This window comes from Parasteatoda tepidariorum, chromosome 1, assembly GCF_043381705.1.
Source record: "Parasteatoda tepidariorum isolate YZ-2023 chromosome 1, CAS_Ptep_4.0, whole genome shotgun sequence".
Classification (NCBI taxonomy): Eukaryota; Metazoa; Arthropoda; class Arachnida; order Araneae; family Theridiidae; genus Parasteatoda; species Parasteatoda tepidariorum.
Genome location: NC_092204.1, coordinates 51,998,884 through 52,019,312, shown reverse-complemented (window position 1 = coordinate 52,019,312; position 20,429 = coordinate 51,998,884). Strand labels below are relative to the sequence as shown.

General features: G+C 30.2%; 1 protein-coding gene across 1 annotated transcript in view; it reads right to left on the bottom strand.

The window, feature by feature from the left end:
* Positions 1–20,429, bottom strand: part of LOC107439735 (uncharacterized) — a 31,627-nt gene that overhangs the window by 3,660 nt on the left and 7,538 nt on the right. Inside the window, exons 4-5 of the mRNA XM_071185480.1 lie at positions 18,043–18,588; positions 11,466–11,727 (exon numbers count right to left, since the gene is read on the bottom strand). Of these exons, the coding sequence (XP_071041581.1) occupies positions 11,466–11,727; positions 18,043–18,588 (808 nt within the window). The remainder of the gene's footprint in view (positions 1–11,465; positions 11,728–18,042; positions 18,589–20,429) is intronic.

Below are 20,429 nucleotides of genomic sequence, written 5' to 3'. Positions count from 1 at the left end.
ACAACCAATTGGCAAATTCTTGGTTACCAGCTTTAACTCTCATATTAATTGTCAAATGGAGGATTTCAAAAAATGGCCAAAGAAAAGAGTATTTTATAGTTTCATTAATAACCTGCATATGTGTAGCTTTTTTAACGACAGGTAACACTTGTCGAAAATCTCCACCTAAAATGATTATCTTACCACCAAATGGTATCTCATTAGCTAGAAGATCACGAAAAGTTCTATCGATCATTTCTATTGCTTTTCTGGGAATCATACTTGCTTCGTCCCATATAATAACGTCAACATTTTTTAAGCGAATCTTATCACATTTTTTTAAAATACAAATCCCATCGTCACTTAGATCAATAGAATGTAAGGTTCGCATAAGTCTAATTTTATTATAGCAGAGAATAGTTTAACTTTCATATAAAAAGGTGGCAACATTCAGAGATGTAAATAGAACGCTTCGCAAAAACATATATTTCGCTGGTATTATTTTTCATTAAATACTTTTATAAAATATCTCTTCGCTTATTTACTGTATTGCATATTAATTAAATTCCTTGTCATTCAACTTTATCTTATACAAGAGTAAAACTTAATGCCATGATGACGGAACGAATGATTGATGAAGACGGAATTAAAACATCAATGATTGGCGAAAACTAAAGTATTTAACCACTTCCAAGTTTTCCGTCGCAATCAAACAGTTTTTGATGGTTTTGATTTTCTCATTAACAATAGTTCATTTGTGGTTTAGTGACCTCTAATATATGTAAATTGTGACCTCTAATGTATATAATTTGTGACCTCTAATGTACGTACTGTGTTTAAATTAATTTTTGATAAGGATTTCAAAAATATTCATCAAAGGGAGTGATTTTGGAGTTTGTTTGACGCTAAAAAAAGTAATCATCAAGAACCATACATAGTTTGTTAATAAATAATGCTAGATAAATGACAATCTGCAAATAAATAATTTTAAGATAAAACATTTGTTATCACCTTTAACACAACACATTAATGCCCGGTCTAAAAAAAAGTCTATTAATGAAAAAAAGTAGCAGTACATGTTTGTTTGTATCAAAGCTCTTTAATTAAGTCCTTTCCTTTCCTGTCATTAAGCTTTAAGAAAGCACTGTGCTTTGGCTTCAGAGCCAAATATAAATATTTATATTATTAATATCATAGATCATGTCACTACAAAAAATATCCTGAAAATGTGTAACGCACTGGAGTAATCACTTTTATCATTTTTTTCGAAAAAAAGGAACCGTATTTTTAAAAATCACTTGGTGTAAATGGATAAATAATTTTACTTCAGATAATTTACCACATTTAATCTAGATACAGAGTAATAACCTGTAGCCTGTTCGGCTAAATCGAATGACCTTAAAAGTTTACATTTTAGCTCCCAATAATAATGAATAAAAAGAAAAATTCTTAAACTTTATATCATGTTTACCCTTTTTTATCGAAAGTTTTATAACTTATTGACCCAATTTTATTATTTCTATAAAACTGCCCCGTTATACTGCAAAAAAACTCCGGATCAAATTAATGTATAAAGTACTGGTACATCCTTAAAATCCATTTTAACGCAAATTTATGCTATTTATTTAATTAGATTGATTCAGTCTTTTTACGGTAATTGCTGTAAAAATTACGGTAAATCAGATTTTTTTTTTTTCTGTAACATATTCCGATAAAAAGTACCCGTCCCTGGGTGCTGGTTCTCTTTACCTTAATTTTTTACAGAGTAGAAGTTTAAAAAAAGGGGGGATTTGAATTAAGAATGCGCATGTCCTATTCATCAAAATACCAAAAATCGATAATCATGCGTTTCCTGACAAAATGCATAGCGAAAATTTTTGAAATATGTGAAATATGTCATAGAAAGTTTCATTAATTTTGAAAGAATTTTTCTTTCGCGAAGCAAAGTGTGATCAAAGATTTGGCGAACAAAGTAATCAGATACGAAAATTTCGAAGTATTTTAAAAACATTTCGAGTAATTTTGGAAATAATGAATACCTTTATTTAATTCCCTCACATTTGGGAATTCAATATTAATTTCGTCTCAAGTTCATAGCTTTCATCATTTAAACCATGGATGGGTATCATCATTCTATCTTACTTTATGAAAATTCAGTTTTTCGTTCAATAATTTATTTCATCAAATAATTAATTTTACTCTGAAACAAACTGCAAAAATAAATTTACAAAAAAAAATAAAAAGAACTTATGGCGAAGTAAAAAATCATCTTATGGCGAAGAACTTATGGCGAAGTAAAAAATCATCATGACTCTAATCAGTCTGCTGAAATATTAATACCCTCTTTACCATCTTTAATTCTGTAAAATTATCAATTGTAGAAGAAAAAATTTCCCGTAACGTATTTTGAAAATATCGTAAAGAATATTCTCTTACCCTTTCGAAAATCAACCAAAAACTTAACAACCATCAGCAGACAAGTACACTTAAAGAACAGTAGTTGGTTTGTAAACGAAACGAATAGAATTACTTAACTACAAACGATCCTTCATTTTACCTAGGTGGTAATTTTTATTTTATTAGAAAAAGAAAAGCATGAAAATTCAAGTATTGCTACTTTGTTTGATTGTTTGTTTGAAGGTCAAGTGGAAAAACCTATGTGGAAGTATTTTCTCACCTGTGATTGATGTCACAATCTTCTTCTACTAACTGGAGATTTTGTTGTCGACATCGTGTGTAATTAAAATTCTAGCTAACAGAAATTCTAAGAACTGTTAAGATTTTCAATATTGTTTTTCTATGTTAATGATTTAATATTAAAGAAAGGATATTTTCTTCATCATTCAATGTTGTTTTACTGTTCTTTTTTAATCGTAGAACATCTACTTTAATTTATGAGATGGTTTATAAAATAAGACGTTTAAGAATGTTAACTTTTGTGTTATTTTTGGCAAACTGGAGCAGAAACTTCGGTTTTAAATCTAAACTTCCCTATTTAACTTTACGATTTGTCCAGCCATCTGTTGATAACTTTAGAAATTAGAAAAAGAGAAACAAAAAGAAGGAAGGAAACCAAAGAAGGATAATTTTTTTAAATATTAATATGAGTAACATCAAGAAGAGCTATGGGGAGTTTCTGTTGTTCATGATTTATTCGTTCACTCGATCATTTCTCATAGAGTCTATTTGTATTTATAAGCATAAACTTTATGAACTCATATTACAAGCACAGAAGGATTATGACCAACTCTTTATAGTAGGTAAAATTTGAAAAAAATCTCCCTACCTCCAGTCTAAAAATCAAATCAATTTAAGGTAATAACCTGAAGGAATTTCTTTTCTTTTTAAATCAAACTCCATCTCAAAAATATTTTGACACAAATTTACTGGAAAAAAATTGCTATGATGAAATCAAAATTGCCATAATTGAAATACAAATCCGAGAAAGTTTATTTGTTTTAAAGTTTACCACTATATTTAGTTTTTAATGTGTAGTTAAAATATTGGAAGTTTCACTCACTTTCCGCAGAATTATTTTTAAATTTTTTTACGTAATAAAGTACCCAAGTTGACAATAATTGATAGCCCATAATGCTTGCCATCAGTTTACTTTATTATTTTTCATTTAAATTATAAATTTTTTTTTTACTTGCGATTTCAAAGAGTGGGAAATTGTTTGAATGTCGTCTGACTAAATATGATAGAGAGGTATGACTAACATAAATAGAGTTATGGCATAAACTGTAAAGGATTTATAACAATTTATAATAATTAAGATGATTAGATGTCAAAATTTTTCAAAATGTCAAAAAATACATACAATAATTATGTCTAAATAAANTTCGTCAGATTTTTTATTTTATAACCGTCGTTAAAAAGCCGACCCAATTATGAGTCTACAGCTTCCAATGTTCAACTTCGTACCTTGTAATTTTGAATCCAATCCAAAAGACAAGGAAACTCCCTGATCAAGTATTGGGAGAAATTTGCCTTTGTGGAAGACTTTTTGATGAAACTAATCTTTCAAATATTTCTTCAGTATAAAAATACCGATGCAATTAATACGAATGAAAAGATTAAACGTTCTATTTTAGTTTATAATAAAGCTGATGATATTAAAATTATAGTATTTTCCACGATACTAGGAGATACTCTTACTTATTTTTTGATGTATTTAACATAAAAAGAAATATAAAAACATAACATAATTATTAAAAAATCAAAAAATAATTCAAACATTTTAACGTAAAATTAAATATATCTTTTAACCTTCATGTGTAAGCGCAAGTTTTTTAAGAAAAATCTATGAAGATTTGTATACGTACTGATTTCTCAAGCCTTGTAAAGAAAATAAATTCTGAAGGTATTTATCCTATTTTTTTAGCCTATATTTTACAGGAAAAAAATCATACTGGAGATTTTCTGTAAACGATAAAATCCAAATGTATTTGACCAGCTTTTTAAGCCTAATTTTGCTGAAAATAGAGAAATTATTTTGATGATTTAAACCTCAACTTAGATTAATTTTCTTTATTTCAAATATGCAGATTTTTAATAATCTTATCATCAGAAATATTCGGATAAAGTTGAGGAAATTTTTATTCTGAATAAGTGCGTGAGGAACATCTTATGAAGCCACTTAGTTCCATGCTGCTGGGTGCATACTTTAGCCAAGAGAGGACAAATTTGTCAATCATATTACCGGCTAAACGGGGATTCGCATCCAGGTGTTGACACAACATTTCCTTCATTTCTTTAGCTTCCAGCGTCCCCGCACTTCATATATATATATGAGATCAGCAGGCGGGTATCTATATACAATCATTTTTCAGCTCACCCCCTGAAAATCTCTTTGGTCGAGAAGCAAGAGTCAAACCGGATATTTTCTGAATTCGGCGGTTTACCCGTTGTTCCAACATGTCCCACCAATTTTCATTGGGGTTCAGGTAAGGTAATTTTTCAGGCCAGTCGAGATGTAATTAAACGACTTAGTGTTCATAAAACAAATTGGACATTCTTTCAGCCAGATGAACTTTGCTGTGGTCCTCTTGAAAAAGATGGGCATCAACAGCATGCTCTTCATGACGATGTTGACTGAAAGATAAAACCTGATCATCCAGAATGTTCAAATAAACATGTTGGTACATGTTAGTAGCCACCTCAGTGAGAGGGTTCAACCCCTAATAAGAAAAACACCACCAAAACATGACAGACCCACCCCCGGCTTGAACCTGACCTTGCACACAGTCAGGATGAAATGCTTCATCTAGTTCTTGTTGCACTCGACGATGTGCGTCATTTGAATAAAGGCAAGAATGTGATGCAAGAATGTGATCCGTCAGACCATATTATATTCCACCAGTCAGCAACAGTCCACGTTCGTTGACTTCCAGCCCACTGAACTCTCATAACTTTATTAACCTGTGTGAGCAATGGCCTTGAGGTGTTCGACTCGAAATATTTATTGTATGCAGCTCCCGTCGCAATTTTCTCTTGCGAACAGTTTGGGATGCACTTTCATTCACTAACAGAAGCAATTCTAGTCCAGTTTGGACGTAATTTTGATTGACAAATCGTAAAACACGTCTCTGATCCCTCTTATGCAAGATAATTTTCCAACCACAGCTCTGACGTCTTCTTTCGTGAACACGTGCATCACACCACTGCCTGTAGACACGTTAAGCAGTCCGCATCGAAATGCTATAACAAATTCAACAACTTCATTTACCTTATGACCACGGGCATAGCCAAAGACAATTGTCCCTTTTTACCACTCCGTCACATTCTTACACTTACCCATATTAACCCACAATTTCTGCTTAAAACAAAAATATCTCACTGATGGCTACTTGCCTTTGATCACGTTGAGGCAGTTAGTTCACTTGATTCTGAATTTTTTGGGTTTTAAATTTCTTTGAATTTCTTATTTGGTTTCGAATTTTTTATTTCATTATTTTTGTGCTAAAGTATCATAAAAAGTAGAGTAAAAATGTAGGTCAATGAATAAAGTCTGAAAGTATTTGAATATAAACATCACCATTTCAAGAACTTTCCAGCTTAAACAAAGTAAAAGACACTCAAAAGAAAAAAAAATAACTAAAAAAACTAATTTTTTGAAGTAGATCTAAAAAAAGAAGAAAATAATTATATTTTTGTCATACCGAAAAAGAAAATCGTTGGAGCAGAAAACTCCAAACATTCTCCACACGTTTTCCAAAAGTCCTGCGTTTTAGGACTGACAAATATGAAATTATTTTCTACTTTTTCGCCATTATTTTCTACTTTTTCTACTTGTTCGCATAAATATAATGTTTTTGAATGTTTTATTTCATTCTTTTTGTGTTAAGGTATAACAAGAAAGTTCAGTAGAAGTATAGATGAATAAATGAAATCTGAATGTATTTGATCACAAATTCTGTTTATTTAATGATAATTAGAAATGTGAAACCAAGTACTTTATTTTATAAAAATAATTGTTCATAATTCAGTAACACGTCCTAAAAACAATATCATGCCATTCCTTTTATCAATAATAGCATACATGAAAGGGTGATCTGCTGTAAACTCTAGTGTAGGTGGAGGCGGAAATGAATAAGGTACAATTTCAACACCTGTTGCAGCTGCCGCTTCGCTTCCTTCTTCATTTACTTCAATAGCTGCTTTATGGATAATTCTATTGACGTAAAGCATATTCGTTGGGGCTATGCCCGACAAGTCTGCCTGTCCAGGAGTCAAGACGTCTTTTGCGCCCAATTCCTTGAAGTCTGGTGCCATTTCTCGTTTGTATTCAACTTTGAATTTCGGGAACGTAATTATTACTTTATCTGTACGCAGTTGTTTCTGTATATGTAAGAATTGTTTTTGAGTAATACTGTCTTCAAGACTTTTGAGTCCATTATGTTNTAAATTAATTTTCTTTATTTCAAATATGCAGATTTTTAATAATCTTATCATCAGAAATATTCGGATAAAATTTAGGAAATTTTTATTCTGAATAAGAGCGTGAGGAACATCTTATGAAGCCACTGAGTTCCATGCTGCTGGGTGCATACTTTAGCCAAGAGGACAAATTTGTCAATCATATGACCGGCTAAACGAGGGTTCGCTTCCAGGTGTTGACACAACATTTCCTTCATTTTAGTTTCCAGCGTCCCTAGACTTTTCGATTATGAAACTTTCATCTACTTATAGATGGCAGCACCACACGTCTCTTTAACACAAAAAAAGTATTGTATTTTTTTCCTCTTATGATAGATGGCAGTCTTTGGAAATTCCTGTAAGAATTTAGCAGAAAATTTAGAGAATTGATTCTAAAGATTTTCTGTTGAAATAAAATCTTTAGTTAATTTTTAGAAAAAGTAGACTTAACGAGCGAGACAAATACCTTTAGATTTGTTTCAGATTATTTTCAGTGGGGATACATTATGTTGATATTCATTTATTTTGTTAATACTAAGTAGAAGAAGACCTTCCAAACCTCTGGCTCACTATATGTACTTATCACACTGGAAGATGGCTTTTCTAACCTCTGGCTCATCTCATCAATGTCGTTTCTTGGTTTGTTTGAGGAGCAATGGAGAACATATGATCATCATAAGTTGTGACCGTTGAGCCGTAGTGGTTCAGGGGATAGAGTGTTCACCTATCAATGAGGAGAGCTGGGTTCGAATTCCAGCGATGACCGGTCGAAACTGATTACTCACCTGGCTCGCACCGACAACAGTGCTCACGTAAAATATATTCACCGGTAGACGAATCATGAATCATCCCTTGCCGTTAGGCTTACCGTGGGAGGTTTTCCTCTCCGTATAACGCAAATATTGGTTAGTTCCATCAAAAAGTCCTCCACGAAAGCTATATATAAGTTGTGACAACGATAATTTTTTAATTCGAGTCATGTCAAAACTAATTACAGTCAGTATTATTTCACAGGTCCCTGGTTTGATCCTCGGGCTGGGCAGGGTTGACTCAGTCTTTCATCCCTTCAGTGGGTCGATAAATGAGTACCAAGCATGCTTGGGAACTAAACACTGGGGGTTTCGCGTTCGGCTTACCACCTGACCGAAACATCTGCTTCTGCACCCCAGAGCCCAAGGTCAAGAAAACTGAGATGGGCACAGTGGGCCTTGGCCCTCTAGGGCTGTCGCTCCGCTGAGCTTAGATTAGTTAGATTTCCAAATCTCAGCAATTTAATATATTCGGGATATAAAGATGCTTCTGCACTGCTAAAATGGATCAAAAAAGTATTATCTCTCTATATTTAAAAAATCGTAGTGGCCTACGCCACCAAGTGTCTTAGGAGTTGATGAAGGAGAGGGAATAAGATGAAATAAAAAAATATATATATATTTACTAAAATGTTTAAGAATTTGAAATTATGATGGGCTGTAGAAAAAATACAGGGAGAACACGACGAAATAAAAAAATATTCAATATTCGATACTTAGTAAGAGAACTATAAACTATTTAACTTGTAGATAAATGTCATATTTGGTCGATCTGTAGCCAGCTGAAATGCAACGACAGAGTAAAAATTTGATGGCTTAAAGAGTCATTTTTATTTGTGAGCTTGACGCTTTTTTATTTCAAAATTCCAATTTGTTCGAAAGTTATTGCAAATTTAAGTAATGTTTTTGTGATTTATTTTAAGTAATTTTTCATGATTTATTACGCCTTGCCTACTAGGCTATCTCGGCCTATTAAAAAAAAAGTTCTTTTATAAAGCTGCAATAATTGATTATTTTGAAAATAAAATGTTCTGAACTTTGTGATGAATGAAAAGCAAATTACAGAGCTTGGTGAGCGGAGCAAGAAAGAGTAGGAAATCTCCACGTAATAAAAAAATGCAATATTTTTACAATTTCATACATACGAAAGTAACTTACTTTGCTTTAGAATCCAAGCCATCATTGTAAAACTTTTGTTGTTTTGTCTTTTTTTGATCGAAATAAATTTTCCAGTTGCCTTTGAAATAAATCGCATTTAGTATGAGCAATGCTGTTGAAGGGTCTAAATCACTTAACAGTTTATCAATTTTGCCGTGAGTTTGTTTACTTACCCAACTATTTACATCATTTACAATTTGAGCAGAATTTTTCTCAAAATTGACTTCCTTAATGCTTGCATGATATTGTTCTTGAACATCTTTCTTATAATTAGAACTCACGTCATAGTTACTGGATACTAGCAATTCGTTTGCGAGATTTAAAACGTAGTCTGGTTTTCTTTGCTTGTTTGTAAGAAGAACTTGGTTTAGGTATTCATTAAATGCCGATGGAACTTCCCCACTGCGCAGATTAGCCGCGTCATATCCTAGGACTGACCTGAGTTGCTGAAAAAATAAAGTATATTAGAATCTCGTGAATAATTGAATAATTTATTTAGAGTATTGGTTACATAATAATTGAACAGTTTGATACGAAATCTAGTAAAAAAAAGACTTAATCTGAAATTTTTTTTTACAAAAGATGGAAATTTTGTCATAAAATATATACACCGAAGAGCCATTACATTATGACTACCCTCCTTATATAGCAATGGGCTCGCCCAGGTTTCCATGGTTTCTCGCCCAGGAACAATGTTTTCGTGGGGCACATTAGGACCCATAATCCTCATAGAGCAATCCCTGACGTCTGTAAGCAACTTGAACATAGTTGCACATCAGGTTCACCCATTGATGGCAACAGTTTTTCCTGCTGGGGATGGTGTTTACCAACAGGATAATGCACCATGTCATAAGGGTCGAATCGTCATGGATTGGTTCGAGGAACATTCCAGTGACTTTCAAGTCATGACTTGTCCCCCAAATTCACCTGACCTTAATGGTGTATATTTCATCACTAATCTTTCAATTCAATAATTCACTTATTATTATTTTTGTCACTGGATAGCGCTGCTTTATTATGAAATGTATAACTTTTATTTTCACTTAACTACTCATCTATCCTTCTTGTTAAGAGCACTACTTCGCTTACTTGCAAATTATGTTTATTTAATAATAAACTCTTTTTTTAAAAGGCAAACTTTTTACTGAATTAATTATGCCTTGATTGCTTGAGTAAGTCGAACCAGGTATGACAGCACTATTGAAGTAAGCACAAGTGAAAACGAGCACATGTGACCATACACCAACCAAAGATAAGCAATGTTTTCTCTGCTAACTTTTATACCTTCAGTGCGTGATTACCAACAAATTGATCATTAAGAACTGGTTTATTAAGAGTAAGAACCATATGTTACAGTGAAAAGTGTACTTTATACTTACATAAAAAACTTTACAAAACTTATAATTTCTGAGCAATTGATTCAAATGAATTGGTTTTGATCTCATTCAATTGACTTGGGTTTAATCTCATTAAATTTAGCGTATAACATAATATAGGATTCAATACTATGATGGTCTGTAAAGCAATGTTTAAGACATCTTATCCGGCGTAATCATAAAAGAACTTTAAATAAAAATCGACTTTGTTTTGGTGTTTATGTTTTTCCTTGATTCAGAGCAAAAAATTACGTAAAAAACAGTATTCCATTTGTCTAGAAAGCGATATAAGATGTATAAGTAGGCATACGTAAAAAATCTGCATTTTTTCCATAAAACCTAAATGACTCCTGAACTTTTGATTAGAGATTGATTTTAGCATTAAATAATATCTAACCTGTCTGAATGCTTCGTTTACCTTTTACAAATCCCCTTTCTATTCCTAGTCATAAGTTACATATATGCACCACTGAAAATTATATTCTAAAATGCATAAATAAAAAAATTAGACCATTCACAACTTTTAATGATACAGTTGAACACGGGTCAAAGACAAAAGTTGCAGTTTAGAAAATCATTATGTTGGAAAAAATTATTTTTTTATTCTAACTGCATGTTTTTAAGTATTTTTAAATGATTTTGATGAAGTTTTGATGAAGTTGAAGTTTTTGATGAAGGAATGATGAAGTTTTTTTAAATTTCTCATTTGGTGAAAAATCAATGATTCATTTAAAGTTTTAGTAAAAAACACATTTTGTTAAAAAAAAAATAATTTTCCTAGCGTTAGAAAAATTGTTTTATTTCTTAACCACAAAATATAAGAAATTATTTTAATTGGTGATTAAAACTTAAGTGGGTGAACTTCCTGAAAGTAGGAGAAAGTCTGTTTATTAGACAAAACGTTATTCAGAATAGCACTTTTTTTTAATATTAAATTTACTCATCATTTCTTAACTACATGAAGTATTTTTACTTCAGTACTTTCTTTGCCTCCATCAAGAAGTATTCCCATAACATTTGATAATCTCAAAATCTAAACCTCAAAATCTACTCTTAACCTCAGAATCTCAAAAAATTGGTTAAATTGGAGAATGAAATTTTGTTAACTTGGTCATCTTCCTGTAAATAAGTGAAAGTCTGTTCATTAGACTAAAAGTTATTCAGAATAACACTTTTTTTAGATTAAATGTACGCATTATTTCTTAAATACTTGAACTATATTTACTTTAGCAGTATTTCCTTCAGCTCCATCAAAGAGCATCCCCATAGCATTTGATAAACTAAATGGAGAAAAGAAAACATTCCCAGGTGTATCTTTGACTAGTATCTGGTAAAGTTTCAGACCAAGATCATTATTAGCTATTGCTAACTTTTTCAAGTTATTGGATATTTTATTAGGAGCTCCATGAGAGGTGTTGACGATCACGCTGAATGCGATAAATAGAAAAACATTTTTCCAAACACTGTGAATCATTTCTGAAGGTACACTGAAAAAAAGATAAAAAGTTTAATCTAAATACCCTAACGAGTCCAAACATTTTATATATAATTTGAGAACGTATGCATTGTAGTTTCAAAAAAATCAATTTTTAGACTTTTTGAACATAGTTGAAACAAAAACAAAAAAGAAAAAGTTTATTTGCTTTCGATATGCTTCAAACGCGCAGTAAATGGCTTTAACTGATGGCCAGAAACATAGGGAGAGATAATGCAGTATTATATTTTTTAAATGTTCTACTTTTAAATTATGTAAAAAAGAGGTAACGATATCTCTTTTTATCTCAAAGAAAAACATTCTTTTAAAGATATTGAAATAAATAAGAGACATCGAGCATGGTTCGTAGAATTTATTTGCCATAGAATTATTGAGATTTAAGCTTTTAAAGAATGCAGATGTAAGTTAAAGAGTTCTACAACCCTCTCAGTTTTTGGTTATTTTCCGCAAATGAAATTGAAGAGCTTAATAGAGATAAGTACTAAGTGAAATTAAAAAAAAAACTAGAAAAAAATTATCGTGAAAAAAAAAGTTCAGTCTGAAGAAGTTAGATGAAAATAGTTATATTAATATGAGCGAGTCTATTTAAGAGAAAATTAGAAATATTTAAGATAAAACGTTGCGCAGTTTTTCTGTCAAAAATTAGTTTATGGAGAGAAAAAATATTTTAAAAAAAATGGAAAACTGTTATTTTATAAAAAACTGCAAACTATTATTAAAAAAAATGGAAAAATGTTAATTTTTTTAAACGTGGTATTTTATATTTATATATATTGATATCGTTTCGTCAATTAGAGACGGAATAAAATCGAGCAATTTATAGAATAACGATAAAATTATGAGTATCAAAACAGTGGAAAACAAAGCAAGGTGTATTGTAATTACGCATCTCAATTCGCGATCGCAACGAACTATAGTAAAAAAAAATTAGACCATCCACAACATTTAATGATACAGTTGAACACGGGTCAAAGACAAAAATCGTAGTTAAGAAAATGATCACGTTGGAAAAAATTATTTCTTTGCTCTATTTGCATGTTTTTAAATATTTTTGAAATGGTTTAGCCAAAGTTTTTTTTTTTTAAATTTCTCATTTGGTGAAAAATTAATGATTCATTTCAAGTTCTTTTAGCGAAAAACTCATTAAAAAAATAATAATTTTACTAAGAAAAATTGTTTTATTTCTTAATCTCAAAATCTAAGAAATTAGTTCGATTGGTGAATAAAATTTAAGTAGGTGAATTTCCTGTAATTAGAAGAAAGTCTATTCGTTAAGCAAAACTTTATTCAGAATAGTACTTCTTTTATATTAAATTTACACATCATTTCTTAACTTCATAAAGTATTTTTACTTTAGGAATAATTTATTTAGAGTANGAAAGTCTGTTCGTTAAGCAAAACTTTATTCAGAATAATACTTCTTTTATATTAAATTTACACAATATTTCTTAAATTCATAAAGTATTTTTACTTTAGCAGTACTTTCTTTGCCTCCATCAAAAAGTATTCTCATTTGATAATCTCAAAATCTAAACCTCAAAATCTACTCTTAACCTCAGAATCTCAGAAAATTCGTTAAATTGGTGAATGAAATTTTTTTAAGTAGGTCAACTTCCTATAAATAGGTGAAATTTGTTCGTTAGACAAAAAATTATTCAGAATAACACTTTTTAGAATAAATGTACATATTATTTCTTAAATACTTGAACAATATTTACTTTAGCAGTATTTCCTTCAGCACCATCAAAGAGCATCCCCATAGCATTTGATAAACTAAATGGAGAAAAGAAAACATTCCCAGGTGTATCTTTGACTAGTAACTGGTAAAGTTTCAGACCAAGATCATTATTAGCTACTGCTAGCTTTTTCAAGTTATTGGATATTTTATTAGAAAACATATCTAAGAGAAAATGTTGGACAGTTTTTCTGTCAGAAATTAGTTTATTGCGAGAAAAAATATTAAAACAAAATGCAAAACTATTATTTTATAAAATAAATAAATAAAACTACTATAAAGAAAGGAAAAATGTTAATTTTTTAAAATTTGGTGTTTTATATTAATATGTATTGATATCGTTTCCTCAATAAGACACGGAATAAAATAGTACAATTCATAGAATAGAGATAAAATTATGAGAATCAAAACAGTAGAAAACACGGTGTACCGTTTCACAAATCTCAATATATTGTAGGAGCATTTAAGATAAATGGTGTGAAAAATTATTCAATTCCAGTCAGTACGCAATCTTTAAGCAAGAGTAAAACTTAATGTCATAATGACAGAATGAATGATTGATGGAGACGCACTTAAAACATCAAAGCCAATTTGATTCCTGATACTTAAAGTATTTAACCACTTCCAAGTTTTCCTCCACAATCAAACAGTTTTGGATGCTTTTTCCAAGTTTCCCTCCGCAATCAAACAGTTTTTGAAGCTTTTAATTTTGCTTTTCTCATTAACAATAGTTCATTTGTGGTTTAGTGACCTCTAATATCTATAATTTGTGACCACTAATATAGGTACTGTGTTTAAATTAATTTTTGATAATGATTCCAAAAGCATCAAAGGGAGTGATTTCGCAGCGCTAAATTTATTTGATGCTAAAAAAATTATTATCAAGAACCATACATAGTTTGTTAATAAATACTGCTAGATAAATGACATTCTGCAAATAAACAATTTTAAAACAAAACTGTTGTCATCACCTTTAACACATTAATGCCCGGTCACAAAAAAGTCTATTTATGAAAAAAGTAGCAGTACATGTTTGTTTACATCAAAGCTCCTTAATTAAGTTCTTTCATTTTCTGTCATTAAGCTTTCAAAAAGCACTGTGCTTTAGCTTCAGAGCCAAATATAAATATTTATACTGTTTATATGATAGATCATGTTACTACAAAATAAATCCTGAAAATGAAGCACTTGTGTAACCACTTTTATCCTTTTTTTTAAAAAGAGGAACTGTATGTTTAAAAGGTCACTTGGTGTAAATGGATAAATAATTTCTCCTCAGATAATGTACCACATAATCGAATGACTTTATCGAATATCTTTATGGATAAATCGAATGACTTTAAAAGTTTACGTTTAATAATTACATAATAATAATGAATAAAAACAAAAACTGTTAAACTTTATATCATGTTTACCCCTTTTTTATCGAAAGGTTTTTATAATTAATTTATAGACCCAATTTTATTATTCCTGTAAAACTGCTCCGTTATACTGCAGAAAACTCTAATTACTGTATAAAGTACTAGTACTTAAGGTGCATCATCCGTAAAATTCATTTTAACTTAAATTTATGATATTTATTTAATTAGAGTGATTCAGTCTTTTTTTCTGTACCAAGTGCTCTTCGGTCCAGGCACTCTCTGAACATCTACTGGACTGCCTCGGTCTTTTAAAACAAGACCTTATTGAAAGACCCTTACTTGTTTTAGACTTTTTGAAGGTGAACAATCTCATGGACCTTGTCAAGCTAGGCTAGAAATGGGGATTTGAAAGAATTCCGTAACATATTTTAAAAATATTGTGAGGAATATTCTCTTACCCTTTCAAGAATCAGCGAAACACTTAACAATCATCTGTAGACAAGAACACTTAAAGAACGTAGCTGGTTTGCAAACAAAACGAATAGAATTACTTGACTGCAAACGATTCAATAAATTTATCTAGGTGTTAGTTTTTATTTTATTAAAAAAAAAACAAGAAAAACATGAAAATTCAAGTATTGCTACTTTGTTTGATTGTTTGTTTGAAGGTCAAGTGGAAAAACCTATTTGGAAGTATTTTCTCACCTGTGATTGATGTCACAATCTTCTTCTTCTAACTGGAAATTTTGTTATCGACATCGTGTGTAATTAAATTCTAGCTAACAGAAATTCTGAGAAAGAGTGACTGTTAAGATTTTCAATAATGTTTTTTTATGTTAATGATTAAATACATGATATTCAGAGAAACGATATTTTCTTTATCATTCAATGTTGTTTTACTGTTTTATTTGAGATATTGTTCTATTAATAGAACATCTGCTTTCCTTCATGAGATGGTTTATAAAATAAGACTCTTAAGAATGTTAACTTTTGTGTTATTTTTGGCAAACTAGAGCAGAAACTGGGTTTTAAATCTAAACATGCTCGAATGGATGCTATTTAACTTCATGATTTGTCCAGCCATCTGTTGATAACTTTAAAAAATTGAAAGAGAGAAAAAAAGAAAGAAGGAAACCAAAGAAGGAAAATATTTTTAATTATAAATATGGGTAACATAAAAGGTTAGCGTGAGGTCAATAAGAGCTATGGGAGTTTCTGTTGTTCATTATTCATTTGTTACTTTGATCATTTCTCATTGAGTTTATTTGTATTCATAAGCATAAACTTTATGAATTCATATTACAAGCACAGCAGGATTATGACCAATACTTTATAGTAGGTAAAATTTGGAAAAAATCTCCCTACCTCCGGACTAAAAATCAAACCAATTTAAGGTAATAACCTGAAAGAATTTCTGTTTTTAAATCAAACTTAATTTTCAAAAATATTTTAACACAACTTCACTCGAAAGAAATTGCTATTATGTAATCAAAATTGCCAAGAAAATTGAAATGAAAATCCGAGAAAGTTAATTTGTTTTAAAGCTTACAACTATTTAGTTTTTAATGTGTAGTGTAAATATTGGAAGTTTCATCCATTTTTCGCAGAAATATTTTTCTATTTTTTAACGTAATAACGCACCCATGTTGACAATAATTGATAGCCTATAATGTTTGCAATCTGTTTAATTTATTATTTTTTAGTTGAATTATAAATTTTATTTTTTTACTTACGATTTTTAATGATTGTAAAACTGCTTGAATGTGACTGGTTGACTAACTATGATAGAAAGGTATGACTAACATAAATAGAGTTATGACATAAACATTAAGGGATTTATAACAGCTTATAATAATTAAATTAATTAGATGTCAAAATTTTTTAAAATGTCTAAAAATACAAACAATAATTATGTCTAAATAAATTCAAAATATTTATTTTCTGATAAAAAATAATTAATCTGGAATTGTAAAGGAAATTTAATTTGAATAATCAGTTAAATAAATACTTTTAAAAGAATTTTTGTATTCGCATTTTTTATTCGTTTTTTAATAATTGTTATATTTTCTTTAATTTTTAATGTTGTGCCTTTTATCAAATTCATCTTTGACCAGAGTATATGACAAAAATCTTGAATTGGTGGGATTAATATAGCCTCTCTTTAGAGTCTCTTACAGACAGAAAACCGATTTTATTTATTCCATGTTAACCTACGAAAAAAATCTCTGTTCTGAATTTCGTTATTTAAGTAACTAATTACAGAATAAATTCTGTTCTATTTCATTCAATTGAAACATGTTCTATTGAGCTAACTAATTCATACAGTTTTACAAATTTACTAACAATTACTCACTAACTTGCAATTTTAATTTCCTACTTATAACTTGCTATTGCAACTTAAACTTACAATTGAACTTACTATTTTAATTTCAAAATTTAAAATTGTTAGTTTTTCTAAAAGCTTTTTCAAGGTATAGTTTTTAATTTTTTTTTAATTTCCAATGGCAGAAATGAAAGACAAATTTGTGTAGCTGAGAACAATACAAAGAAAGAACAAAAATCGGACACAAGAGCTAAAGAAAGAAAGAGTCTATAGATCTCTAATAATGTATCTCGCCCGCCAATAACGTTCCCTTACAATTTCAATTTCCTACTTACAACTTGCTATTACAACTTAAACTTACAACTGAACTTACTATTTTAATTTCAAAATTTAAAATTGTAAGTTTTTCAAAAAGCATTTTCAAGGTATAGTTTTTAATTTTTTTTTCATTTCTAATGGCAGAAATGAAAGACAAATTTGTAGCTGAGAACAATACATAGAAAGCACAAAAAACGGACACAAGAGCTACAAATTTGAAAGAGTCTATAGGTCTCCAACAATGTATCTCGCTCGCCAATAACGTTCCCACAAGGGCCCAGGAGAAAGTACAGGACTAAGTCTCAGATTGTTAGCGTCCATTTCTTCTTGCAGGTCCCATAATTTTGAAACACCCTATATTTAAAGGTCTGTTTACTGAGACTATTCGTCCCTGAAAGAAAGTAAATAGAACTTAAATGAAATAAATGTTCGATTATTTACTATCACTTTAATGTACAAAATAAACTTACAGTAACGCAAATATATCTTGTTGTACAATCAATTAATGATTGATCAATTCATCAATTAACAATACAATTAGAGAACTCTCTTCGTAGAAACACGTCTTACAATTCATTGACACGACCTAAAAATAACATCATGTTATTTCTATTATCCATAATAGCAAACATAAATGGATGATCAGCAATGAATAGTGGTGTAGGCTGTGGATCACTAATTGCAGCAGTAGCTCTGACTCCAATAGACGTGGCTGCAGCAGCTTCACTTCCTTCTTCATTCACTTCAACAACTGCTTTGTGTATTATATCACTGACACAAATTCCATCATTTGGTGTTATGGCCGTGAAATCTGCCAAATCAGGGTTAAACATGTCCGTTGCACCCAGTGCTGAGAAATCCTTATTCATTGTTCGCTTGTATTCTACCTTGAACTTCGGAAATGTGACTTTTACCTTGGATTTAGACATTTCGTTTCGGATGGCAAGGATTTCTTTTGAGGTAATAGTGTGTTCAAGATCAGTGAGGCCATCATTATCTTGTGGTAGAAGAACGATCATGCTGATGTTGTCTCCTTTGTATGGTAACTCCAAAACCTGTAAGTCATCGTAAGCAACATAAGGAAATTCCGATGTCAAATGCATAAGAGGAACTTCCCTGGAATTGAAAGACAATAACATAAGATATATATATATATATATTTATCTATNTTATCAATGTGAGGTTTTTAATAGGGAAAAACTGTTTTGTAAACAACTTCCTGATGTTTCCATACAAAGTTAATTTTCTAAAATTTGTTATTTTCCACATTTGCATATATATATATATATATATATTGTACCTTTGAAATAAGTTAAAAGTACAGAAAGACAAGGGAAAATTGTCTTTTTGAACAAGAAGAAAAATTATTAAAAAATAAAAAGTTTTTAGAAATATTTTAAAAAAATTAAAAGAGGGAAAGCAAAATATGGAAACTATGTAATCTCGTCGTTAGCTGTTATATCCACATAAAAGATTGTTTTCTATTTTTGTATCAGTAACAGCCAAAGCCAAATATATCAATACAATAGAGTGAGGAGCACAAAAAAAATTGAAACGAAAATAAATATATTAAGCAAAAAAGTACCACTAGATACTTATTTCCGCAACCAAACAATTTTTGATGTTTTTAATCTTGCTTTCCAATTAATAATAATTTATTTGTGTTTTAGTGTTCTCAAATATATATATATAAATGTAATTTGCGACCGTTAATGTAAGTACTGTGTTTAAATTAATTTTTTAACGTGTTTCAAAAAATCAAAACGTACATCAAAACCTGTTTTATTGTTATAAAAAACACAAAAGTGTTGAAGGGTGGTTATTGTGAACAACTAGTTTCATCAGACAATTGAACTAGTTTTGAGATTTTACACCTTTTTTCTCATTAGTTAAGGCAGACTACACTTGGGTTTTGTTTATAAAAATAAATAATCACAAACAATTATTTTTGTTCAAATAGTTTCGATACATGAAAAAATTTCCTTATTTACTTAAATAGTTTCAGAGTCATCAGGATATACAATCCACATTAAGGTGATCACATTTTCGACAGTTCTTTGGGTTTAACTACTATGGCAGCATATTCGAAATTTCGGTTACAACCATAATGCATATAGAGGATCAAGAATCTAAAAATTCTTGAAAAAAATATGTTTATTTAGGAAAAGATTGCTTTTTATGTCTGAATTTGTGCTTTAAAATAGCGAAAAAGTTTTTTTTTTAACGTAATTTATGTTAGACACTCAGACCATGCAGATTTAATCTTAGTAAGGGACTATGCAATCCTTAAATTTGTTTTTATTTTGTGAACTATACAACACAATATAATTTCTTTGCCCAAATCGTCAGAAAAAATGAACTAGTTAACTTCTTCTTCTTCAGCACGACAGCCCCTTACAGGCCTTGGCTGCCTCAACCACGCATAGCCTCCAACGCCTCCCATCCATGGCGACTTTTTTCCAGTTGTTTATCTTTATTACTTTGAGATCTTTAGTAGTGTCATCCAGCCATCTAGTTGGAGGTTTTCCTCTGGCCCGAGATCCAGAAACAGTTAACAGTTTATTTAAATCTGAAGGCAATCTTATTTTATAATTCTTTTAATTTGTATACGTTTTCCAAGAAATTAGGACTGGTGCTCCCTGACCTGAAGAAAAAAAAACTGAAAATGTTTAAATTCAGTTTTTACCTAATCATTTAAAAAAGCAAATCATTGAAGACTTTTTAGTACCAAGTAAATCAAGTAATTATATTATTTTTACACCTAAGTATACTGACTTTTTTGTTAGAACTTAAATTATTTTTGTTTTCTCCCTATTTTGTTATCCCTTATCCAGATCGTAGTTAAACTGTACTAAATCTTAAAAGATCTCTAAAAATTCTGACACGTATCTCCAGGTATGTTAGTCTATTGAATACATACCCTAGATCTTTTTCGATTGCATAGTAATAATATAGAT